General features: G+C 50.1%; 1 protein-coding gene across 1 annotated transcript in view; it reads left to right on the top strand.

Annotated features, from left to right (window-relative positions):
- The window catches only part of LOC119104819 (high-affinity choline transporter 1), a gene marked incomplete at its 3' end in the record, with an annotated part of 37,160 nt that extends 10,755 nt beyond the window's left edge, over positions 1-26,405 (top strand). The window contains 5 exon segments of the mRNA XM_037228536.1: positions 7,588-7,756; positions 9,063-9,170; positions 15,184-15,339; positions 16,904-17,052; positions 26,384-26,405. Of these exon segments, the coding sequence (XP_037084431.1) occupies positions 7,588-7,756; positions 9,063-9,170; positions 15,184-15,339; positions 16,904-17,052; positions 26,384-26,405 (604 nt within the window).

Here is a 26,405-nt window from a genome sequence, read left to right as displayed (position 1 = left end):
AGAGAGAGTACTTACACTCCACACGACTCTGGCCCGGAAATCGGCGAGGAAGACCTGCACCAAGCGAAGGGCGCATCCTGGTGTGGCGAGTTTACCCATCTGGGCGGAGTGGGCCGCATTCTGCACCCAGTCATAAGTGCGGGTCAACTCGAGCAAACCCCGCCTCTGTGATATGCATACTCACTGGAGTACTGCGCACAGTATGCAAGATATGTATACTTCAGTGCGCGCCCCACTGCAGCAGCGGAGCGAAACTAGGGCGGTGCGTGCCTCGAGTGGGTAGCGTGCCGTTAGCGACTTTGTCTTTCTCCTTGAGAACAGCTTCATCTCCCGGACAGAGTTGGCTGGTCCTCTCAGTGATGGTTGGCCGGCGGCTGCTGGCTGCGTGATTGGTTCAGATGGTTTGGCTGTGGGCTCTGCCCACCCAGCTTTCTGAGCAGACCCCACCTGGAGAGGCCAAGATGAGGCCAATATGATGAGCGGCCAAGATAAGGCCAAGATCATGAGCGGCCAAGATGAGGCCAAGATCATGAGCGGCCAAGATGAGGCCAAGATGATGAGCGGCCGAGATGAGGCAAGATGAGGCCAAGAGAGGCCAAGATGATGAGCGGCCAAGATGAGGCCAAGATGATGAGAGGCCAAGATGAGGCCAAGATGATGAGCGGCCAAGATGAGGCCAAGATCATGAGCGGCCAAGATGAGGCAAGATGAGGCCAAGAGAGGCCAATATGGCAGAGCGGCCAAGGTCGGCGATCCACCTGCGCAGGAAGAGCACTTTCCTTCCTGGTCGGTCGTGTCGGTTTCGACGCGAGCCCCTTAATATGCTTCGACGTTTGCCCCCTGGTGATGTGGAGCTGTTGCCTTTCTTAGAGCTTCCGCGCGTCGGTGGACTGAAACACCCTTTTCCTCGCTCTGGAAAATATCGCGGACGTGTCCATATCGTGTCCATACGGGACGCTGCGCCCGGCAGCCCACTAGATGACATTTGTGGGCAGCCTGTTCATCTGGAGGGTAGAATGTTCAGCATGTTGGCTAAGCCCAGTCGGTGATGAGCGGGTCTACAGACTAGCGAAATTTGGCTCATCTGGCCTGCTTCATGGTGACCCGTCCATTTTCTCTTCTCGTTCATGTTCTCTTCTCGTTGGCTTCTCAAGCCTTGTCGACATGGTCGGAACCACTGGAAGACGGCCTGAGCCAATAGCCTTCTGGGCCGATGGCCCGTGAGACCTTTGGCGTTGTAGTTTGTCAACTTCACCAGGCGCGTGTTGATTGGACCGTGTTGCCCCCCCCCCTTCCCCAACCCCCTCCCTTCCCCCTGGAGCGGCTCTGGAGTGTCTCCCATGCACTGAGACGTGCTGAGTGAAAGCAGTTCGTTGATGGTTATCTCTCCCACCTCCTCTCGCTATCTTCTCGAATCTCCTTCCCATTCCCTCCCACCCCCTCTCTCTCCATTTCCCACCTCGCTCTCGTCGTCCGTCAGCGCTGATAAGCTTTTCCTTCTGATCTCCCCCGCGGGACGATGCGGGTGTCCCCTGCCGCTCCCACGCCTCTGCCCGGTTGTTCTGCCGACCGGCATCCCTCAGTGGGCGAGTCCTTCCATGCTGTGTACCGGTGGCGCGGTGACCTACATCCCAGACTCTCCGGTGCGGGTGTTTTCGCCGTCAATATGGCGCGAAACCTCATCCCGTGGCGCGGTTCGGGTCGGCCCCAAACACGGCGACGGAAATGTAACCTCATCTGGCCAACACGACAGGCAGAAAGATACCCCCGGAAGAGTTCCGCAGTCGAGTTGCTGTGATGTGCTTTTGTGATGGTTGGCTTGCATGCTTTTTAGGTCACGTTTTCTGGCGGGGGACGGAGCGAGAACAAGACTCGGCCACGTCGTCGTAAAGGAGGAAAACATGCCAACATAAAAGGAAACATTCATTCCAGAATGCATTCCTTTCTTTGGTTTTACTAATGACAAAGGATTTGAAGTAGAAATGCCTTTTGTTTCTTTAAGTCTTAAGGGACATTTGAATTGTTCACTTTCCTCCTTTGTCTCAAAAGGTCGGCTCAACCAAGGCGGATAAGCTGCTTCCAATCCTAATTTGAAGGAACAATTGCAGGCGATACAGATTTAGCACATATTAATTGCATGCATGCGATAAAAAGCTTCACATAGAGAGCAGGTGAATGGGAATGTTGTCCATAGACTGACCTGCGTAATACTTTCTCCAGTCTGCTTGATGGCGTTGTTGAACGTGAATCTAAATGGTGCGACCACTTCGTGGTGTTTTCTAACGGTGAAAACTATTGCACCACCATGTTATTTAGACAAGTGTGAAAAAGGTGAGGCAACACTGTTGTTGACGGCGGGCCCTACAATGGATAGCATCCCCAAAAATATTAAAATTGGAGCTGCGGGTACTAGCTACGTTGGCACATATAGTGGTTCTGATTCCTTCCGGAATTTTCGCAGGCATCTGCCAACGCGTTACCACTGTTGAATGTCTTTATCGGGCAGCTTCGTGAACACGACAAAATACAGGAGGTTGCGAGCTGCTGCTTGATGCGGGTCACGTAAACATGTCCATCATGATTACTTCAATCGGACATAGCCCAGGGTTCCCTGGGAATTACTGATCGCGGCCAACTGGGTGCATTCCGTGAACACCAGCACTGCTTTAATTATCCTAGGTGGATCGCATTCCCAATTCCAGACGATCGACGTGCGCAGGAAAGACTGTTTACAACTTCGAAACCGGAGACCCCAAACAGCCCCCTTCAAACGATGCACGTTAACTCACAACGCTCATTAACTCCGCACAAACGAGCAGCACCCTTACAGATTTGCCATCTGTTTGCAAGAATTCGGAAACCCTTCCGCCCTGAGCGTCTCCACAGCTCCGCTAGAACACCTTCACACGCGACACCGCACGCAGGGCCGCGTGGTGGGCCGCAACCATGCTGATTTCCACCTCAATCGCCGCTGGCCGCGCTGGGACCACAATTTGACGCTCCTGCGGCGAATGCGGCGAACCGGCAGCATGGACGCCGCCTGGCCGAGTTATCGTCGAAACCGCATTCAGCGGCTCGGCGAAATGGCTCGTGCGTTGACGAAACTCAATTAGGTGCCGCATATTGCGGGGTGCGTTCGTAGTGGGATGCGGTCTGGGGGAGGCGTTCGAAAAGCGGCTGTGTTGTTCGAATAATCTTGCTTTTTGGACGCTCGAAGGGTCTAGTCCAAACGCACCTCTTCGGAATGTGAAGCGCGCACGTGTTTGTCTAACGCTTTCAATGACGTGGAATTTGCTCTAGTTCTAAAACTTTCCGTGAAAGGTCGACTCAGACCACGAGCGAAACGCGAGGGCGTTTCGAAAGGCAACCACTCTAGACATCAAGTATACCTGGCGAGCATCGCTCATGAATACCGCAGCCTTCTCGCCATTCCTCTCCGGGCGGAGTGGCGCCCAAGCAACCTAATCCATTTTTGACTGCGCCGCGACCGGTTGGCCTATCGATTGGTACCCGAAGCGTCACGTGATCTGTCACGTGCCCATCTGACCCCGACGCGACCGCCGCCGGGGTTTGAATTTTCCATGGCGAACATCCGACGTTACATTCGCTGTCGGTCGCTTCGATCGAGTTTCAAATGGATGGACACGATCATGCAAGGCGACGCGGGGCTGTGGCCGGAATTCCAGGGGTTGTCAACTCAATGTCTGCGCTAAATTTCAGTTTGTGTGTGCGTCAACTCAGCGTTTCCTGGTTTGAAGTGAATGCGTTTTCACCATGGCGCATGGATTACGGTGACCTCACTGCAATAGGCGTCTTTGCCGAAATACATTTTTAATGGTGCCCTTTTAGGTTAGGCCACAGATCCGCGATTGCTGGCAAATTTAGACATTTCAACACTTTAGTCCATTGCTGTTCTCTTCGACGAGCTTCGATTCAAGACTCCGGCTGAAGCTCAGGGAGGGAGCACTGGACGCGCTAAGGAACGAGGGAGCACCGGACGCGCTAGGGAACGCGGGAGCACCGAACGCGCTAGGGAACGAGGGCGCACTGGACGCGCTAGGGAACGAAGGAGCACCGGACGCGCTAGGGAACGAGGGAACACCGGATGCGCTAGGGAACGAGGGAGCACCGAACGCGCTAGGGAACGAGGGCGCACTGGACGCGCTAGGGAGCGAGGGAGCACCGGACGCGCTAGGGAACGAGAGAGCACTGCACGCACTAAGGAACGAGGGAGCACTGGACGCGTTAAGGAACGAGGGAGCACCGGACGGGCTGGAGAACGAGGGAGCACCGGTCGAGCAAGGGAACGAGGAGCACTTTCTCACACCCTTTTCCTTGACCTCTGCCTAGGCTCGCCCAAATTGTACCCCGCCCGTGGCCGCCGCCAGTCAGTCGGTATCCGTCTGCAATGATTCGTTTTCACCGGTAAGATGACGTCACAACGCTGCATGGTTACCCAGGCGACATTCAAAATGTTTCTAACGGTGACGTCACTGTAGCCCAAGCAAAACAGGCTCAGAAAATCCAGGCACAAGACCTGTTTCTTGCTTGCGACCTTGTCCATTCAGAACGTCCTCTATAACTTTGGGATGCGGAAGATGAAATGGCGATGAAAGGACTTCCATGATGACTTGTGAATCTGTTTGCCCTTCATCAGCTGCTTGACAGCAAGTGGCTGATCAAAGGTTAAGACTGCACAAACAGGCACGGCCAAATTAAGCCACGTGCCCAATAGTGTCGACCGTGTCCATAAAACCAAAGATTGTCGAAATCGATTTCAAGAAGATATTTTGGGGTTGGTTGCTGCTGGTCGGTAGGCGGAACGAGGCAATAGGACAGCAATAGACCTGGGCAATGAACCGGCAGCAAGCCTGGACAATAACGCTCAATCACGTAATAACATCCATCAACATGTGCATATGTGCTGGCATGGGTGACAAGAAAATGAGGGAGCCCAGTTTTCAGTACAAGCTTCGTTGCATTCCTTACACTGTTCCGACCGACTTCATTCCCTGACAAAATTACATCATTTCTTAACGTAATTTCTGCTTTGTAGTCTGTGCGAAGTGTAAACATGTGAATACCGCTAGTCATTGGAGAGTTTTAGATCGGACTCAACTATACCGCAAGTATAGTATATGGGGCTCCGCGTAGGCAAACCGTCTTATGTCAAACATGAAAACATGTCCAAAGACGTGGAACTGCGGAACTGTCATGCCCAAAGACGCGGAACTGCGTAGCTATCATGTCCAAAGACGTGGAGCTGCGTAGCTATCCTGTCCAAAGGCGTGGAACTGCGTAGCTATCATGTCCAAAGACGTGGAGCTGCGTAGCTATCCTATCCAAAGGCGTGGAACTGCGTAGCTATCATGTCCCAAGACGTGGAGCTGTGTAGCTATCATGTCCCCGATGACTACCGAATTTTAATCAGATATTATCGGGACGGATTTAGTTGTCAATGAATTGCTCCCGAAGATGACTTAAGAGCTGAAAAACCGCCCTTTACAAATTCCGCTGGCCGCGTATCTTAGGGAAGGCTGAGCAAAATCAACGCAAGGATTTCAAAAGGGTGTGTTCATAGCCATGGTTTAGCTTCAAAACACAAAACGAAAACGACTGGACCGCTATCTAAGGGATGCAACTGGGTCCGGTTTGATCCCTGATAGCTATCGTGTGATTTTTCGGGTTAGGTAAACGCTAATTCGTTAGTTCACACAGTCGATAATTTGAAGCCTTTCTGGTTACGGAACACCTTTGCAGCCAAAGAGACATCAAAACGTTTTCAAGTCAGATTCAGTGCCAAAAAGTGTCATGGAAGCAGTCCAAGGATAAATTGAGATCATCATAGTCCCTCCCTTACCTATTTGATGTTAAAATTATAATTGGCCTGCGCAAGTTACCGACGCATTCGTAAGTAATCATGCTGTACCTAATACGTGCTCAAAAATACGTTTCATGCCGCTTTTGTGAAATGATTCTGCATGTGTTGACAGATGTCATAGCTCAGTGATTTGACTTGGACCTTGACCATTTGTTTGCAAAAGGTGTCGCCAAGTCACGGCTCTGACGCTCATCGATTTTCTTTGTTTCGGCTATGCCGTTTGAGGTCATGTCCGCTCCCTTACCTGACCAGGTTTAAGACGTGCAGGGAAGCTTCATTATGATTTTTATTCCGTGCCCTTTAAAAAAAAACTTCTCTTCATATGGCTCTTGTCACCAAGACAGAATATTTATTCTGATGTATAAATTAGATGTAAATTTCGTGAACATGTTTTCACGTCGTACGTGTTATCGACACCATAATCCTTCCTCGGGAAGGAAAACTGCAACATCTGCGATTTAAATGCCGAACCAGGCTACGCATTTAGAAAACTACTTTCAAAGGGTGAAAGTGGCGTTTCGGACGAGTTCGCCATCGGACAACACCCATGTAATTTGGGGCTCACTCAGCTAGTCGTGACGATAATGACCTTGGATAACGACCCTGGACTTAAGCTCGGTATAAATAGCCCGATGTTGCGCGGAGACGCAGGCCTCATTAAAACTGACAGGCTATTAGCCTGCGAGCGGTGTACCTCGTCGGGTGTTGGTCGCGGCTCGGCATAATGACGTGCCTCAGATAACTATCTGCCGCAAAACGGAAACGGGAAAAGACCTCGCCAGCGCCGCAAGCACCGAAAGCATCTCAGTGTTTTCAATGCGTAGTAACAGATGGGAGAATTGATAGCAGTGCACGAAATGCCGAAGCATCAGATCAATAACGATAGTACAGTAACAGTATAGATTAATTATTTAACAGTTGCTCGTAACAAATGCGACCAACTATTGCACAAGGCGAAAGGCCATTCCAGATGTTGGCTGATCTTGATACTTATGTGTTCATGAAAGAGCATGGTAAGTAGCGCAAATAACGCATGGTTTGCACAGCGCATGCAAAATATACCCAGTTCTTCCCGAGATAACGGCACAGGCCTTTATTTCCAGCGTAATTGATGTCGCGTTCTGCCTGCGAGCATGCAGTTTGGCACGAAATGCTGAACTCTCAGATAGGCTGGCCACCGCTCGTTTTCCCCAGTGTTCATGCCGTTCACTTCCATTTTGCCTTCGAATTCTTGCGAGAGCTTTCATCAGCGCAATTTGTCACACATTCGAGTCGTTCGTCAACGGCACCTCGAGTGCCTCTGGTTACGTTGACATTGACATCTCTCCATCACATTTTGCTGTGACACTGCTACGCGCTGCTGCGGCCTGCAGCAGCCTACAGCCACCAGCCAAAACCTAAAGCCACCTACAGCTACAGCTAGCAGCTTGCAGCCACCCTCTACTGCTATCTAGAGCCAACCATCCGGTCACGATACTCACCATCACCACCCACCCGTTCGACATCTTACCGCTTAACGATCACACCATCTACACTCTTTTTACCTCTAGCTACAACAACGTCTCACATGCCATCGCCTGTCTCGTCCATCTCTCTCGCAAAAGACCACATCCTCACCATCGTATTCACCATCTCACCACCTTACTCTTCACCTGATACGACACTCACAATGTCACTGGCCCACCATCGCACGATCCCTGCTGCAGATGGAGTTCAACATTGCCGGCGTCATCAGCATCATCCTCTTCTACGTGCTGATCCTGCTGGTCGGGATCTGGGCTGCCAGGAAGAAACCCCCGGGAGAGGATGACAGCGAGGACGTCATGCTGGCCGGCAGGAGCATCGGCGTCTTCGTCGGCATTTTCACCATGACCGGTGAGCGGCTGAGCGTACTCCAAGCACTCCAGGAATTCCAGGTGTTCTAGATACTCCACATACTCCAGGCACAAATGCGGACACCCCGTCTCGCCGCCGTCTCCGTGAACATTACACTTGCTAGGCCAACGCAGCGCAGCGCAGTAACATTATGGCACCCGCTTCGCAAAGCAAGATAATGAAAAGGAAAGAGGACCCCATGAAGAGGAATCTCCCTCATATATCACATCGCAGTCGTGGCTAGGAAAATGCCCTAGCTCGATCTTCACTTAGAGCCCAGAATGCTTCTCACTTCTCTACCCGCTGCAGGTAGATCAGGTCCTCAATCACCATGGAGTGTGCATCAGGGCGGGCAGGTTTTTAAAAAGCCAGACACATGATATATATGGTGCATTAGACGACAGGCCAACGTTTTCCCAATTTGAAACAGGCTTGCAGGGAAAAATGTCAGGGAGCATAGCTTCCATTATACGATGAAGTAAACGGGCTGTAGACATTTTGGATTCAAAACACCAAATAAATGTTCATGAGGAGATTTGAGCCACAAACACGTACTTCAGCTAAAGTATTTTAGAACGCGGGTCATGCTGTTTCCGGAATCGAGCTTTGCAGGCCAGCAGTTTATGTAGAACAGCGGAAATATTTTCATTGTGGGCTCATTCATTGGCCCCTGGCACCAACCACCGTGACCGAAAGCACTGTGGCATTGCTGGCACATGGGAGTAGCATCAACTTTTACGGGATCTGTGTTGAAGTAAAAGATAGTCATGAACATTCCAGGTCAAGTAGTGAATGTCGGGGAAAATAACGACTCAAGATGACTCCCATGAAAAACCGCAGGAATGAAAAACCTTGTTGACATGAGCCATGTAATATTACGGAAATACCGCGACTTCCTACGAATTTTGAACGCAAATTATCTCAATTGCGTCCAATCATCTCAACCAAGAGAACATGTTCTTTTTTAGTTATTCAGGTAAACCTTGCTTTCACCTCCACGATCGTCCGATTGGCGCATAGGTCTTAAGGAAAACGGGAGATGGGGGTGGCAAGGAGTAAGGTGGATATGTCGGTTCACCGTTGAAAAACCGCTGCAGTCTGGTAGCAGACGGATCTTTCTCCGCAGACGCGACGGACCTTCTGCTTTTTCGGAAGGCAACATTATGCGACCTTGTGACAAACCTGCGTGTGAAGAGCCAAATAGTTATCTCGCTGCAAAGGGGAAGACCAGAAAGCTGTAGCAACAGCGTCTAAGCCACACCCTTGCCCGTTAGTGGACCGATCACGACGCTCGCGCCCGTTTCAGCGACCTGGGTGGGAGGAGGCTACATCAACGGCACGGCGGAGGTCATCTACGACATGGGCATCGTGTGGTGTCAGGCGCCGTTCGGCTACGCACTCTCGCTGGTGTTCGGTAAGCAGCCCAAGGGTGTAAATACTGCCATCACGGGAAAGCTGCTCGGTTGCGCACTGACATCTTGTGTCTAGTTTTTAGCAGCAGTTGGGCAAGCCTGGCGGCTAAATACAAACGAGGCGTTTGTTATCAGAAGTGAAACTCGTCTACCTCACGGACAGACTCTACCCTAGTTGCGTTCTCCGTTGCGCCCCAACCCCTTGCATCAGCTATCGGGCAAAAAATTGTGCAAAACACATGCGCAAGGTCCGAACAACAATCACCTGGAGAAATCGTTTGGTGCTGGACATAGTGTTCTCCTTTCAAATGTGATAAATGAAGGGAACTACACAGGCTCAAGGTTTGTGGTCAAACGCGTTAAATCTTTGATAACAATTGCACGTTTGGTGATTTAAAGCGTGTGGTCTACGGGGAACATGCTGTTGAACTGAATGCCTAGAAGATTACGGCATACTCCGCTACTGCCTTCAAAATATCCTCTTTTGCCAGGAGTGTCTTGTTTATACTGCAGTAATTACGTAAATGTTTGTGGTTAACGTGGCCTGCTGGGGGACGGGGAACCGTTAGTGCTACTGCCATCATAAACACGCGCTCGGGTGGGGGTCAAATTGACCACCTCCCCCCCCAAAGGTTTTCCAGAATGGTTTCTGAACGGCGCTGCGTAGCCGCGCCAAATTTTGCATAGCTGTAGACAACTGAATAGCGGATCGTTTGGCACCACAGATTTAGATGTACATGGTAAGGTCGCTGATCCAAGACAGGTCAAAGTCAGGCCATGGTTTCAGCGAAGGCAATTTCTAGGGAATCCTTCAATCTGATTCAACAACGGAGGATTAGACGAAGCCATACATCTCTGAGATGCTTTCTTAGGCAACACAGCAGTTGGATAAGGATTTAACATTGACCTCAGGTCAGGTATGAAGGTCACACCAATGTCAAAACCAACCTGTTTTGTTACTTTAGGGCTTGCTGTACGGGATAATTTCTGGTGCTCATTTCGAATTTATTGATAGCAGGGACCACATTGCACACTTTCCATGCCCTTAAAAGAGGTCAGAATATGTTAATGATCCAAAATGATCCAGGTCAACATTTTGTTTTAGGAACATGCTGTCTAGCGTAATACTTGTCGCTTAGTCAAATACAAAGCTCAAAGCAATCTTGTGTATTTTTGGTCACCTTGACCTTTAAAAGATCAAACAGGGTCACTGACCGTAATGAGCATGCAACCTTTTGCTTAAAAACGGTTATCTAGGTTCTGGGGTCACTTTAGAGACCAACCTGGAACTTGACTTTCTTTGACCTTCTTTGACCCGAAGGTTATATAAACCTAGATACCTGAAACTTTGACCCTAAGCGATTTCACGTACAGGTTAACGCACATTGTAAATTTGGTTTCTCTAGCTTTCTCGGTTCCTGTGATCTCAGGGAAGGTCAAATTGACCCTCCCGCTCCTCCACCACCCGAGTGAAGGGTATCTAGCCGGCCATCCGGGCGCAGGTTAATATTTTTGTTCAAGGCGGTTTTTCAAGGATGAAACGCAGAAGTGGTGATATTCCAAAGGAACTATTCCACGCTTGCATTGAGTTTTAATGAAATAGGTGATTTTCAAGCTCTCTGCAGTTCCCAGTTATGCCCTTTTTAAGTCTTCAAACTCCCTCCTTTCTGATCTTGTCGCTTGCAAACTTATGCAGATTATACCGCGCCACCTTTTTAGAAGGCAACCAGAGGTGTATGCCATAATAGAGACATTACACCAATTCTGCCTCCTCAATGGCCATGCTGTGCTAAATAATATGGTAATTACAAAAAATACAAATTTGGCAGTGGACTTATTCGTATAAGACGTGCGTCAGCATTCCACGTGTTCTGCATCATTTGTGACGTGATACAGACATCTTTAAAAGCATTTTTGAGTTAATATTTTGAGCATATTTACCAAGCGTCAGTATTGTGCTGTCTAGGACGGTCTTTTGCACTTAAAGCTCATAAACAGTTAGAAGTCAGCTTTTCCATCATATCGGATGCTTGTCTCAATGTCTCCGAGCGTGGAACATTCCCTTTAGCTGTTCATGGTTTAAGGAGGCTGAAAAGCTGCTTGGTTTGCCAATAACAGCCTTTGTTTTTAAAGAAAAATAATTTAGAAAATTGTTTTATGGAGCGACCAATCAAAACTTTTGCAAGATACCACCAATAAGCGGTCGAAGGGCTCTGTGCGGATTTCAAGACCGTGCAATCAACTCGCAGCTGCCTTTTTCATCTAAAAATCCTCACTGTTTCCAACAGCGCTTCGCTGCCCTCGCGTCGTTTGGTCTAATGACGCCAGCGGCACGCCGTGGCTAGCACGGTACCACACCGCTGCCGGCCCCGTTAATGAGAACGTCGCCAGACGAGGCTTCGCTGCGCCAGCTTCCCCGCACGCCCCCCCCCCCCCCCTCGGGCATTGTGCTCCATAACAATAGCCTCGTGACGGGCCATACGTGGGGTGGCGCGGTTCTCACGTTACCTGGCAGGCTGCCCACGGCTGGGGGAGGCGACATTGAGTGTGGTGGGGGACGACGGGGAAGCGGGAGGAACCATTTTTAGGTCAGGGGTAAGAGAGGGAGTCCGCGCGGATATTTCCGAAGTGCTCTGTTGGTCTTAGAGACGGCAGCGTTTTTCGTCGTTGATGACAATGTGAAGTTATGGTGCCTAATGTAAAAGCAAAGTATTTAGAGCTTTCATCAAAGTTTTAAACCGGTTAGGACGTGAGTAAATAAGTAAATAATACAAAATAAATTTACACGAAACATTAAAAGCATGTAAATAAAATCAGTAAAAAGGGTCAAATAATTGATACACGTAACATGTCAGGATTTAACTGCTTTAATCGACTTGTTTCTTGACATCTATGTGAAAATTATGGAAAAATGCTAGAAGACAAGACACACTCACCATCACGAAAGCTCGGCGGAAATATAAAGGCCGAGGCCCATTACAAAGCATACTTTTTGCATGCATCAGAGCGGTCGACAAGGTTGGGGCATATAATCAGCAGAAGACGAATCAGAAGAGCCAGCCAAGTATGCAACCCTAACACTGGATAGCCGGGTGCAGGGTCATGCTCACTTGGGCCGGTCGAGCCCCCCCCCCCCCCCCCCCCACAGCCCGCAATCGAGCGCTCTCAACTTGATGGGGAGCTAATCTAAGGTATGATGTTTTTAGCATGTGTTGTGCAAAGACAGAAAGATGCGTATATTTCGTATGACGTATATTTCGCATAACGTATATTTCGTGTCACGTATATTTCATACATGAAACAAATGCAACAAAGTCACTTCCCCTCAGTTTTCTTTCCAATTGCTCCTTTCTCTCCCCTCTGATAGCCCTCAAACACAACATGGAAGGGAAGTACTATTGTAGGATCGCAACCTGAGAGCCTTTTAAACAACAACACAACGTGTTCCAAATCCGGGGGGAAATCATCATCCTGTGGCACTCTAAGCGATTGATCCACGCTAGCCCCAGCCTTTTTGCAGGGCTTTATCCCTGCTGGATATCGCATTGTTTCCTTTAACCGGGCTCAAAACCACGCAAAAATCATCTAGACATGCACGTGCGTGCTGGGTGCCTGAATCCATTGATTAAAGCTGAGACCTACCAGTGGCATCCAATAATAGCGAATAACCTAGGAGTCGTATTGTAAACAGTGAACTAACTCAGACCTTAAAAGGAGTTACCTACATGAGTGGAGAAGTTAGCGTCCTTGCAGCCACCTATGGTCTTGACAGGGGGGGGGGGGCGCTCATCCTGTAATGGATCGAACGAACAACACTGCTACTGAGTTAAGGAAGCAGAGGCGCTACATCCAGCACCGTTGCTGGGCGTACCTAGATGTCGTTTCCTGACATGCAGTGCTCGACTGCTCAACCTCCACGTGCGTGACCCTGGCACCAATAAACCGCGCACTGCCCGGGGGCACGCGCCAGTAGCTGCGCACCCAGTGCCTTGGTTTTCAAGCACGCGAGACGCGCTTCATTAGCCCAGCGCACGCCATGTCGCCGTGCATGGCTTCCAGATTATGGCTTGGAAACATGGACAACTGTCGAAGCACATAGCACTCAATGAGGGCGATTACTGAGGCCGGTGATACATTCCCGCATTACTGCATTACGCATTTACGCAGCGCATTACTTTTGATTGAGATAGCATGTTGTGATTTTTGATGGGGGCATTAACTCGCAACAAATAACGCACATGCCATGAGGGTTTGGCGAATCCCACAATTGAGAGGAAACACGACGCGCGGCATGTCGCTTGGTCAAAACGGCCCTCTCATGACTCGTGATCAAGGAGAACTACATGGCCTTTTGTGTCACAGACAGAGGCCCATGTTTAGCTGCGGACTATATCCGTGTCCTTGCGAAGATCCCAGCCCAACTCCGACAGCGTGGCGCGCATCAGGGGTACGCCTCAAAGAACGAGATCCGACCGGCTGGCCCGTGCCGCTAACCGCAGAGCAAAATACAATCTTGATCAAGAAAGCTCCGAAGAATGATCACGTTTTAAGTTGCTTATAACCGAAAAGGCTTTACTTCTTCCGGCTGGAACAGTACCATTTTATTTCACCTGTGCGTGATGGTAAGCCAAACTCTTCCGTGACCCGGATAACTTTTTTGTGAGTACCTGTCAGATTATGATATGACAGAGTGGTGATCGTGACAGATACATCTGCCAGCACTCCACCGCACACGCGATCTGACAATTTTCCCCCTTCTTTTGGGCTTGGCTTCTTACTGTTGCGTGTGAGGAGAAAGGTCATTGTACTTAGCGTGAGTTCACGACCTCCCACAAATGCGAAGCACAGGATATGACTTATTCCACTCAGAGTCATGTTACATGTTACAAGTAGTTATAGGTAGTTACAGGTAGACGAATTGAGCCAGCTGTAAGCTATTTCCACATACTACCGGCAGTGATTTCGTCATCGAAAAGCGTCGGGCGGAAAAGTTTTGAGAGTGTATGATGAGAACGCGTCGGGCAGAACACCGCCTGCAAGACTGAAGCCTGGCTATGGGCGTGTTCCCTGCTGTGTTCTGTCAAGTCTCGTTGCATTCTCAGGCTCTCTCATACCCTCGCCGTAATGCTAACAAGGAAGCCATCCGGCGGCTGATCCGGCGGAGTTTAGGCCATGACCGCAGGACGAGTGCATGCCTGCCGGCATGCGTCGTCAAAACCGGAAAAATTCGCCGACGTTTGATGATGAAAATCCACGGATGCTTTTGGCGACGCCCATTGACGGACCCCAAACGACGAACCGAAACTGTTGCCCGAAGTCCGGGGTGGGAGTGGGGGGAGGGGGGCGGTTGTAGGCCGGTTCACCCAAGGAGTGCCCGCCTCCACACCCACGTTGTGCGGCCATCCTGCCGCCCCGGACCGCCGCCTACAACGCCTGTCTGCCATGGCGTCGCTGGCAGTTATGGAACACGCGATCGTGGCCGTATAATAGCGCAGCTCCGGAAATAGCCATGAAACTGCTTTCAGCTGGGTTTTCTGAAGTAGTTAGCTCAACATCCAGGCTGAAAATGGACTTGGCTAATGTTTCTCAGGCTACACTGTTATTAGTTCAGGGGAGTTGTCTGGCTCCCCGTGGAAAGGAACGCCTGTTGCGGCTTCTGTCAACAGACAGTGACTATCAAACTATCAGACTAGACTAGACTATCAGACACCGCTGACAGAATGCTATTGGTACCAGCATATGGAACACAACTGAAGTTAACCCAGCCGTGCACGAAGGTCGTGTGATATTTCCAAACGCCTCCCAGCCTTACTTCTTCTTGGCTCAAGCCGCACTCTGCCCTTGTTCTTTCCGGGAGACCCGTTTGTGTTCGCAACAGTTCACACGATGTTTCGGAAACATCTCCTATCTCATAGCACAAGCTCTTGTACTATCCAGAACACATCGATTCCTTTAACAATCCGCGCGGCACTGCGCAGTGGCGTCCACGTGATCGCGACCTCTTGCGTATTCCAGGAGGCATCTTCTTCGCCAACAAAATGCGAGAGCAGGGGTACGTCACCATGCTGGACCCCTTCCAAGAGGTGTTCGGCGGTCGCATGGGAGGGCTGCTCTTCATACCTGCCCTGCTCGGGGAGGTCTTCTGGTCGGCCGCTACTCTTGCTGCCCTCGGTAGGTCGTTTGAAGGTCGTGACCCTTTTGAAGGTCACCGCAGTGTGTTTCACTATCTGGTTGGTTGTCTGAAGTCCCTGCTAGATGGTACCCCAGTCATGGCAAGTTTGGAGGCTGCGCAGAGGCTAACCACCACCTGATAAGGTACAGGAAGGTCCCCACAACGCCATTTTACCAGGCGGATAGGCTGTGAATCATAGTTCTTAGGTCATAGGTCAGCACTGCGTACCCAAGGGATTGCTGTGTGATCATGACTGAGTCGTTCATATGCTGTGTCCAAAAGGATCTTTTTCAGATCCTGCATGGATCAGTAAACACGTGTCATACTTGTAGGTCATTTCAAGGACATGCCGTGCCGCGCTTCCCCACAAGCCGTTTCCGCACATTTGAGATATTTGAGCGTGTTTGTGGATGACTGTTGATTGAGGTGCAGCGTAACCGAACTAACATTCGAGCCAAGTGTCAGAGCAGGGGAATGCAGGTAGGCAAAGAGTAACCCCCGCCGATCCTGCCCAGGGGTAGGTAACCAAGTGTCAGAGCAGGGGTATACATGTGGGTAGAGAGCAATCCCCGCCAACCCCCGCTCAGGAGTATGTAACCAAGAGTCAGAGCAGACCTCAAAAACGTAATTTGTCTTACATTTTTGTTTGGTTTGGTCGGCCAAGTTTGCAGAGCAGTGAGCGGGCAAAAGCGCTTTGAGTGTTCCCCGTCTCTCTTGCAGAAGATCAGCCCACTGGCCTACCTCATTCCCTGGATCTTTACAACTATAACTCTCCATGTCGCAGCCACCTGTTTCCAGTTACTTGTTACTTGTTACAGCCACCATACCGCAGACATTACCTGTTAAGCATATTGTGACGCGACCTTCAAAACCTGCTGTCGACACTGAGTTTTCGCAAATGTCCGCTTGTTCAAGGAAACATCTCGGCATAATCGCTGGCCTTTGAGGTCAGCTATGTTCGGATAAGAACAGACTAGTGCTAAATGTCATCAATACATCAATTGTCCTCTTTTGCATTGCGCCCATGGCAGTAGGTCTTTGCCTGCTTTATCACTATGCGTTACAACTGAACGCCATCATTGACGCTCAGCAACATTCACGAGTGTCCATCAGATTGATAAATTGCCTGTCAGCTACACTGGCATACTACCGACATCACACTCAGCAACATGTTCTGTCACCTCCATCGATGTTTGTCTGACTGTCATTCAGCGCTCCGATGTTCCCGCGTCACTGACACCGCCCTCTTCTTGTGGTCACCTCCCGCATAATAGCTCCTGTTACTGATACCAGCCCCACCAGGTGTCACCCTCAGTACAAAAATTCCGGGCCACTGACACGAGCTCTCGTGAGGCGCCACTTTCAGCGCCTTGACTTCTGTGTCACTGACACGAACCCTCGCCAGGCGCCACCCTCAGTATCACAGCTTTCGTGTCGCTAGCACGCGCCTCCGCTCTGGCGCCACCCTCATCACCTTGTTTCCCACGTCACTGACACCAGACCCCGTTGGGCGCCATCCTCATCACGTTGACTCCCGTGTCACTGACATCAGCCTCCGCCCAGGTGCCACGCTCAGCGTGATCCTCAACTGGGAAATGGAGCTGTGCGTCGTAGTGTCGGCGTGTATCGCCATCTTTTACACGTGGACCGGCGGCTTGTACTCCGTGGCGTACACAGACGTGGTGCAGCTGGCTTGCATATTTTTGGGTCTGGTAAGCCTCTTCAGATATCCGTGGAATGTGGGGGACAAATTCAGCTCAAGGGAGCGTACTGTTGGGGAGGATGCGTGGCACAAGAGTCCAAGTGCCGCAGCTGGAAATACTGTTCTCAAAAGTATTTACAAAAAAGGTAAAACGCAAAATATGAAGGCTTAAAACGTCTTAAATGGTCTCAATGAAAGAAGCATATAATTTTTTACGATTTTTTATGACATTTGACGCTAGCGGATGCCCATAGCTCTTTTTCAGACTCACCCAAATATCATAAGTGTAAGATTCAGGATTGTCTCAACAGCGGGCTTGCATAAGACGTGTCACAATTACCTGAGAGACGTATTTCCATCATCTTGAATTAGTGTAGAGATAGTGTCATTCCTTGGTTTGTCCTTGTCCGGTGTATAGATGCATAGCTCGACTGCCGTTTTGTGTGGTAGGCTAGCTGCAGTCGTAGCGACAACGTGACGACACAGCGAAGTTCTGTGCAGTTTAGCGCAGGCAGCTCGATAATTGTGTACGTGATTTCAAAGCATGACGACTTCTTCACAAATAACGGAATGCCTTTAGTCGTGGATGTGCCCACTAAGACCACGTGACGGTGATCGGTGGTATGCACCGTTGTATCGATATAACTGCAAAAGCAAAATACAACACATGTATATATATATATATATATATATATATATATATATATATAATATACCCACATGCAATATATGATAGCGAGTTGCAAAGCACCATGCATTTATGTTCATGATATGGTAAAATACCATTGTGTGCCATTTACTAGCCCGACTTAAACGAAACTTTAACATGATCGTAAAGCGTTAATATGACGGAAATTCAAAAAGTACACCAAAATGGCGGCCGTTGTTCTTGGTTGGCGGCGTCGGTCTTTCGGGTAAAATATCACCGTGTTTCCAATGGCCTGCGTCTCGCGCCACTTCGTCGGCGGGAAAGGTTAAGTTCTCCCACTGGAGTCATGTGGTTGAGTACGCTCCACCCTTTGAGTTGTAATGGATCCCTGCTACATGGCAGGGAAGTACACCACAGGGACGGCGGTAGATGTCAGATGGCTGCGCCACGAGGCCCCTAATAAAAGAAGAAGCCGCCGGCTGATAGCCTTGTAGTTAATGAAAGTCGTCGACAGACGTAAATGCTCATGAATGTTGCGGCCCTTCGCGACAGTCGCTGTGGCAGTCAAAACATATGTGTGGTCGTTTAACCCAAACTTTGGAAAACTTCGGTCGTGAATTGAACATACGCGCTTCTGTACGGTTTCGCTGCGCGTCATGGAAGCAACATTGCGCTTTCTTCGTGACTGTCTTGTGGAGGTCCATATGAAAGCACTCTTTTTCGAAGACTTTGATCATTTGGCTGGCAAGGGATTGCAAGCAGCATTGTACAGCAAAGAAGTGGTCTCGTGCCGGCTGGTGCCTCTGTAAAAATGTGCTTTGCTTCAGTCAATTACAAACACTGTCAGACCAATTTAGCAGACCGTATATTTCAAAAGGCTCTTCTTTTTTCTTGGTGGCCACAAGAAAAGCGAGCTATGTCCCTCAGCCTTGTTCCCAGAAGTGCATCCTAGGTATGCGGCAAGCACATCGATTTTCATCATGATATGCAAATCGCATGATGGCTTACTAATGACGCTTGTGCGAATAATTTACCTCCATTCGCCGATAATACTCAAGTGTTGTGCACGTTTGTCTAAGGCCAAACTGAAAACCGCTGACCGTAATCATGTGGTGTGCGATGCACGTATCCTCGCTGGAACAGCCCATTGCACATCATTCCTCAAACAGCGGTGTTCGACTTGGACCCACTGAATTAGAGCAGAGGCACACCGCACTGAATTGAAAACCGATCATGCAAGCATGCGGTACTTACATGCGTAACATAAAAGGCACAAACGAAACTGATGTTGGGTTCACGCATCGCTGAGAAGAGTGCAGACACGCCCACGTGGCTGCAACGCCTCTGCAAACCCCTGTGATTCAGTATCAGTATCAGTATGATGGGCCCCATCTACTAAGTAACTATTACAGTTTCAGGTCATACAGCTGCTGTATGAAAAGCACATACAAAAGGCATTTACAAATTATATGGACAATGGTTAAAAAGCACTATGGGTCGGATAAGATCAGTTGTCAATCGTTTAAATCATATCGCTTGTGGCGGTCTTAAACCCGCTCAGCATTGTGGCATGGCGGGTGTACGATGGCAGGCGGTTCCGGGCAGCTGCGTCTCGATACGAAAACGCCCTCTGCGCGGTGGTCAGTCGGTGTCTGCGCAGCTGTAGACTACCTCTGTCCGAGGCGCGCGTTTTACGACTCAAAACAGCGGCGCGTGGGGCGAAAAGCACGCGGACCTCGCGAGGTGCGCCCACGTCCTGCAGTGCCTTAGACACTTTTATCACCTCGCGGTGCTCCCCCTTGACCTCGATCCTCGGCCATCCCAGAGAAATTGGAGGTGGAGTTTTATGATGATGTTTTTGAAACCGGTTATTAATATTTGTACTATATTATTATTTATTATACTATTATCTTATTACACCGGTTATTTTGAAGCCGAGTTACTCTTGCAGCAAAGTTGATATATATTTTTTTTAAATTTGAGTGGTTGACTCTCGTTTGCCCAACCCCACACGCACAGGCAGTACGTGATATGAGGAATACGTAGGCTTGGATGATGATTTTGAGAAGATGTGAAGGAAAGCAATGACGCAATTTGTACAGAGAAACGAAGATGATCCGTATCTTAAAGCCCTTGGCGTGGCTCGTTTAGGCAGGGGCCACACCGTGCGTAACGTTCGTCGTTCGTAAGCGCGTAACGTTCCTCGCAGCTGGTCTCAGGAAGGAGCCTCGTTGCTTTCAGAGGGCCTCGTCGGGCGGAACACTGCCCTCCATCCTCTCACGTCTTCTCAGCACTACTGCCCGCAGGTGCCACGGCGAATCCGCGTGTTCACGCTTTCCTCCACGTCCGATCCGGCAGGCTTCATGCTGAGTGGCAGCCTGCAGCTCAGCAGGGCTTCGCGCCTCCCCACTTCGCGGCCGCCCGCTTCGCGACTCTCCTACTTCTCCGCGCTTCACGACATCCCCAATCCGCAGGCAGCACGTCGGGCTCCGACTTCTCCGCACCTCATGGCGTCCCCAACCCACAGCCAGCACGTCGAGCTCCGACTTCTCCGCACTTCATGACGTCCCCATCCCACAGGCAGCACGTCGGGCTCCGACTTCTCCGCACTTCATGACGTCCCCATCCCGCAGCCAGCACGTCGGGCTCCGACTTCTCTGCACCTCATGGTGTCCCCAACCCACAGGCAGCACGTCGGGCTCCGACTTCTCCGCACTTCATGGCAGCTCCAACCGCAGGCAGCACGTCGGACGGTACCCGTCCCACGACTTCAAGACATTTCGAACGGCAGGTGCCAAGCTAAACATCGGCCTCAAGCTGCGTAGAACTTCACGCGGTTCTCCAACTTCTCAGCACTTTACGGCATTCCCAACCCGCAGGTGCCACGCTGAATGTGATCCTGCAAGTAGGGCACGAGGCGAGTGTCGTCATGTCCGCCTGTATCGCCGTCTTCTACACCCTCTTCGGCGGTCTCTACAGTGTGGCCTACACCGATGTCGTGCAGCTCATCTGCATCTTCATCGGGCTGGTGAGCTCGGCGGCGGCTGCTTTCGCGTCTTCCACTGCTGCGACCTCGCTTGGCATGCGGAAGATGGTGGCGACATGAGCCCTCTCTGGTCGCACCCGGGCAGAATATTCTGTACTCCTCCACAAGTTCTTTATGGGTTTCTAATTCCGCTTTGCCAGCATTCACAGGTTCGCTGTTTGCCTCTGTCGACATGTCGACAACTGCAAGCGGCTTCGCTGTTATTCTTGCTTGCTCTTCGGTTTGCTTTCTCTCTTCATCTGCGGCTTGCGGCATGTCTTCCACCACTTCCTCTCTTTTATCTCGTGTGCGCATTACCTTTCCAGCAAATCGCACAGGTTGTTGCGTGTTCGCGAAGTTCGGCATCTGCCAAAGAGTTGTTCCTGCACCACTCAATCGCACAGGACTCTCCATAACTTGGAATGGGACGCTTTTGCCTCTGTGCGCATGAACCACAGCAACGGCATCCCTACAGTGACGGGGAAGTGGAGAGTGTTAAGTCCAAGGCCAATGCGATGCAAGAGGAAGAGCAGGCGATGACACAAACGTAGCGTTCGGCGTGACTGAGGTTCGTCACGTCTTTCGTTTCATGAACCGGATGCTCTTGCTATTACGATTTCTGAAGAAACGCATTATCGTCATGGGCCAAAGCTCGGTGGCCCATGTGCAGGAGTGTGCCCAAAACATGACCACATGGAAGCTGATACCAGACGATTTAGCCAAGAACCAGACAAAGAGGCGTGCGCAAATCCGTGGGGATATCTTTAACGCAGAAACTCACGCACACAGTGGAAATGAGAGGACGTGGCGTCAAATGAAGCATCAGAACTCGTTTCAGCAATAAGGCAATAGTAATAGCCTTCATCCTCGGAGAAAAATCTGAGAATGGAGATATAGATGGGCTGATATTTCGGCAACATGCTTCTATCGAAACAATAGAAGAAGCGAATCGAATTTACAAATATGTGGTAGGAATTGGAATTCACTTTTGCAATTGTTTCAATAGACGTATGTTGCCGAAATATCAGCCCAACCTTATCTCCATTCTCATGGTTTCCCTCCGATGAATAAAGCTATTACTACTGTCTACCATATACATTATGTTCCTCGCAAATGCACTGAACAGCTTACGTAATTCTCGTTTCAGTGAAGTCATTTCAGCAAACTTCAGGGGCTTTGTAGCTGAACCGATTGACTGTACCCGGACACAATTGTGAAATCCTTGTATTTAAGTCTCAAACTAATTTATCGATAAAAGCCATCCCGTGCCTGCAATTGCCATAAGGTATAGCTCAACTGCGTGAATAAAGGTTCTTCAGCATGCATGGACAATTACTTAATTTTCTCTGAGTTGTTTCACGGATCCCTACCACTAATTTGTAACCTAAAGAATCCACTTACGGAATCAGAGCACTAACGTCCACCAAACGTTCGTGCCTCGCCATACAACCTTTCAAGACGCCATTTAGCCCTCATCTCGCACCCCAATTCTCTTCCTCCTTAACTCCAACCATCTTATAGATGCTGTGAAGTAGCCTGGCTTGACTTTGCCGGCGACCCTGGCAAAAAAAATCATTCGCACGTCCACACCAAAAGCGCCCACGTTTTCTCAGCACGTGCGGCCTGGATAAACAGGCGAGCGCCGGTCACGGAGGCCTCGCCGAGCTCAATTCGCCGCTCCATATCACCGTCTTGTTTGGATGGGATCGGTCCTCGGAGGGGAGCAGGGGCGCAGTCAGGGGAGGAGCGCCGGGGGTGTACCCCTCCCCCTCGGCCCTATGTCCCGAGGGGTCCGGAGTGGCACTCGGGAGTTCGATACCAATGATCAGGGGTCCGATTGGAGGGCGCGAAAGGCCCGAAGGACTGGCCGGAGTTTAGAGTTAGTATTAAGAGGCCCCATCCTGCAGGCCCTGGACCGTAGCGTGTCAGTCAGAGGGAATATGGTGCTGATCAGAACCGCCTGTGAAAGTGGGGCCCCTTTGCCTGTCAAAGACCGATAGTACCGAAAAGTCGGCCCGTGTCGGCCTGGGAGCCTATTCCCAGGCAGGGGCGAGGCCTGGCCCTCGAGTGTCAGAAGGCCTCCAGCAATGGCGGGACCTTATGAAAGGAGGACAATAAAATGGCAATAAAAAGGTTTTAAATGACACAATGAAAGGACCCGGAATCATTCAGAGGGCCCGGGTATCGAGCTGGGAATCATTAGCTCCCTTGCGGTCAGTGACTCGATTAGACTACTTGAAGCCCCTGAGTCATTGGTCAGACCCTCTTCGCCAGCAAGGGCTTCTTTCACCTGGGCCAACGGCCTCGGCAGAGGGCCTCCTGCAGTGGAGAGGAGATATTGTAAGTCAGTTGTTAGACCCTCTTCGCTAGCAACGGCTTCTTTCACCTGGGCCAACTGCCTCGGCAGAGGGTCTCCTGCAGTGGAGAGGAGATATTGTTAGTCAGTTTGTTAGAACCTTTCGCTAGCAACGGCTTCTTTCACCTGGGCCAACTGCCTCGGCAGAGGGTCTCCTGCAGTGGAGAGGAGATATTGTTAGTCAGTTGTTAGACCCTTTTCGCTAGCAACGGCTTCTTTCACCTGGGCCAACTGCCTCGGCAGAGGGTCTCCTGCAGTGGAGAGGAGATATTGTTAGTCAGTTGTTAGACCCTTTTCGCTAGCAACGGCTTCTTTCACCTGGGCCAACTGCCTCGGCAGAGGGTCTCCTGCAGTGGAGAGGAGATATTGTTAGTCAGTTGTTAGACCCTCTTCGCTAGCAAGGGCTTCCTTCACCTGGGCCAACTGCCTCGGCAGAGGGTCTCCTGCAGTGGAGATGAGATCGATGCATGATGCGCTCCTCTAAGGGCCTCCGTATCGACAAGGCGGCCTTGACCCCGGATGGCCGCGTAATCAGAAAAATGGCCCCTATAATATGTGAACAATGGCGTCCTTTCTCATGTGCCTCTTGTACCGGAAACGCAAGGGTATGTAATCTCAGTGTGTAATCAGTGTGTAATCAGTGTGTAATCCGTCCGTCCCTCAGTGTGCGCGCTCATCAGTACGTCCCGTCCCTCCCTCAGTGTGCGTCCCTCCCTCCCACGTCCCGTCCCTCAGTGTGCGCGCTCATCAGTACGTCCCGTCCCTCCCTCAGTGTGCGTCCCTCCCTCCCCACGTCCCGTCCCTCAGTGTGCGCGCTCATCAGTACGTCCCGTCCCTCCCTCAGTGTGCGTCCCTCCCTCCCACGTCCCGTCCCTCAGTGTGCGCGCTCATCAGTACGCGTAGCAAAAGAAGGAACAAATCGGGGTTTCTCGAAGTAAAGTGGGCTAAATCTCATGAGCTTAGGAGGGGTGTTTTAACCGGAGTCCGTTATTAAGTGCTATGCCCGCTGCCCTAATCAATACTATGGCTAAACCCATGCCCAGGAATGAAAAGCGAGCAGTGCAGCCAGCTGAGTAGCGCGATTTCCCAGTCGGAAATAGGTCATTATGGGTTGTCAGAGCAACTTAGTCAGCGCATTGCTCTGGTCTATTTTGGTGTGTCCTGGATGGAACGATCGTTGAATTATTACTACTGCCAATCAGCTATTTATGGCTGTTTGTGTGATCAAGAGCGCCGCAACTAATCATGCCTTCGTAATGTGCAGTGTGTAAACACTTGATGCTGATCTCTCCAACCGTCCATGCCGAGGAGGAAATGACAGAGGAAATTGTTGCAACTTTTACGCCCTCTTCAACGGAAGGCTGAGGTGCTTTTCTACATCGAAAATGGCAAATTCGTGGGTAAATTTTAATTTGACTAACACATGGCTTGTCGCAATGTTTAGCACTTGTACTGACTCGAAAATCGGAAGAACTACGCTTTGGATACTTTTATAAATGCATACATACATACGTACGAAACCATTCCAAAATGGCTCAAAAGGCTACAGTCAAAATCTTTCGTTCCATCAGAAAAGGCTTTCAGCTCGACGGTACCCTGGTGGTGTCTGACCCTTTCTACCACTGTCTACCGCAGTCTACTGCTCACCACAAAAAAGTTTTTAAAAAAGTTTAGACGCGATTTCACGGTCTTTGAAATGTCTTCTTTCTTTCTTGCTTTGCTCCAGTGACTTTGCGGACATTCTGGGGTTCAGCACAGAGGGTGGCTGATTTGCATAGACTTTTACCAAAAGCGCACTGCTACCCAGACCTTCCACGTTTCAATCACGTGTGGAGAACAGTGCGAGAAACTGGCATAGTGAGTTTAGAGCAAGCGTCTCACAGCGGAGAAATTGTATATTCATTTCGGAAAAACCTTGCGAGAGCTGCCTCGCCTGGCATGTCACCCTGCTCGCTCAAGGTAAGACGACCCCCTCTTCAAGCTGGCTAGCGTCCTGGAGGTGCCCTGGGCAGCCAAGAGCATTCCAAAGGCCGATGAAATCCCACCATGACACAGCTGACGGTCGATGTAAGGATTCAGATCGTTTTGCTCCCCGCTCCCTTCTCACCTTTCGCAAAAACAGTCAGGCCTTGGGGACGCTTATAGTCCCCACATAGCCCAACCCACATCCACATGGGCATATGTACACAGCAGCGCAGGTCAGAAATAGCCGCGAGCGTGCGTATTCCTAAGCTTCCCCAAGCTCCCGTGAATCAATACCGCCATTGACCCAGTGGTGCGATGCGCCCGCTGATTGGTCGCTGGACGCCCCACTGGCGAACCAGCTGATTGGTAGGTATGCAGTGGGGTCCCCCAGCCCGGAGATTCTGCGTTAATGATTCAAGCGGACCGAATGGTGCAATAATTTTTGACCGACACCTGCCGAACTGAAACGCGGTCTGCGGATGGAGTCGTGCAATGGGAAATGCGCGCGGGTCTTGATTTATATATATATATATATATATATATATATAATGATGCATATTCCGAAACACCTTTGACAGTACCGTTATGCTTGCTGCTTTTTTACCCACGGTTTTGACGGTTTTGACGGACGGTTTTGAGCTGTTTAATACACATCTCGGTATTATGCCGATTATTTTACAGGGATATATATATATATATATATATATATATATGTATATATATATATATATATATATATATATATATAATGTGCCTATGCAACGCGGATTGTTATCATCTGATTGATTGACAATTTCATGTCAGTTGAATTCCAAAAATGGTGTGAGAGAACACCGAAAAAAGTCTAAGACCATCAATCCAAGATCAAGATAAGACCAAGATCAGAGTATGAATGTCATTTCGTGCATGCCAAATCGACGTTGCGCTTTGCACGCTTGATGTACAATGTTGGCAGCACGAGCATGTCTTCATGAAACATGTTTTATTATCTTTGCGCCAAACATGCACGTGGAAACATGCTGTTTTTGTCAGTGGATTCCACATTTACATCGACCAGTTCTTTCTTGTCAGTCAAATTGGCCGGTAGATGATACTTCGCTAGTAGATGGTAGGTAGGTTCGCTAGGTAGATGATCGATAGATGATGATAATTCTGCATTCTGAGTGATGGCTCATCTACATTCCTCCGTGTGAAGGAAACCACCGAACGTTTGCACTGACTCAGCCAGCCAATAGCGCTGTAATGATAACGGTCAAAGTTGAACGATCAACCACGAGACGAACAAAGCCGCTCCTCATGCAAACCCGCCGGGACGCAGTAGCTGCACATAACCCGGCCGTCGGCAGTGGCTGTGCATACCGTTCGCGT

Source organism: Pollicipes pollicipes, unplaced genomic scaffold, assembly GCF_011947565.3.
Source record: "Pollicipes pollicipes isolate AB1234 unplaced genomic scaffold, Ppol_2.1 Scaffold_6052;HRSCAF=7182_pilon_pilon_pilon, whole genome shotgun sequence".
Classification (NCBI taxonomy): Eukaryota; Metazoa; Arthropoda; class Thecostraca; order Pollicipedomorpha; family Pollicipedidae; genus Pollicipes; species Pollicipes pollicipes.
The sequence above is the reverse complement of the archived record's forward strand: the minus strand, read 5'-3'. Positions and strand labels throughout refer to the sequence as shown.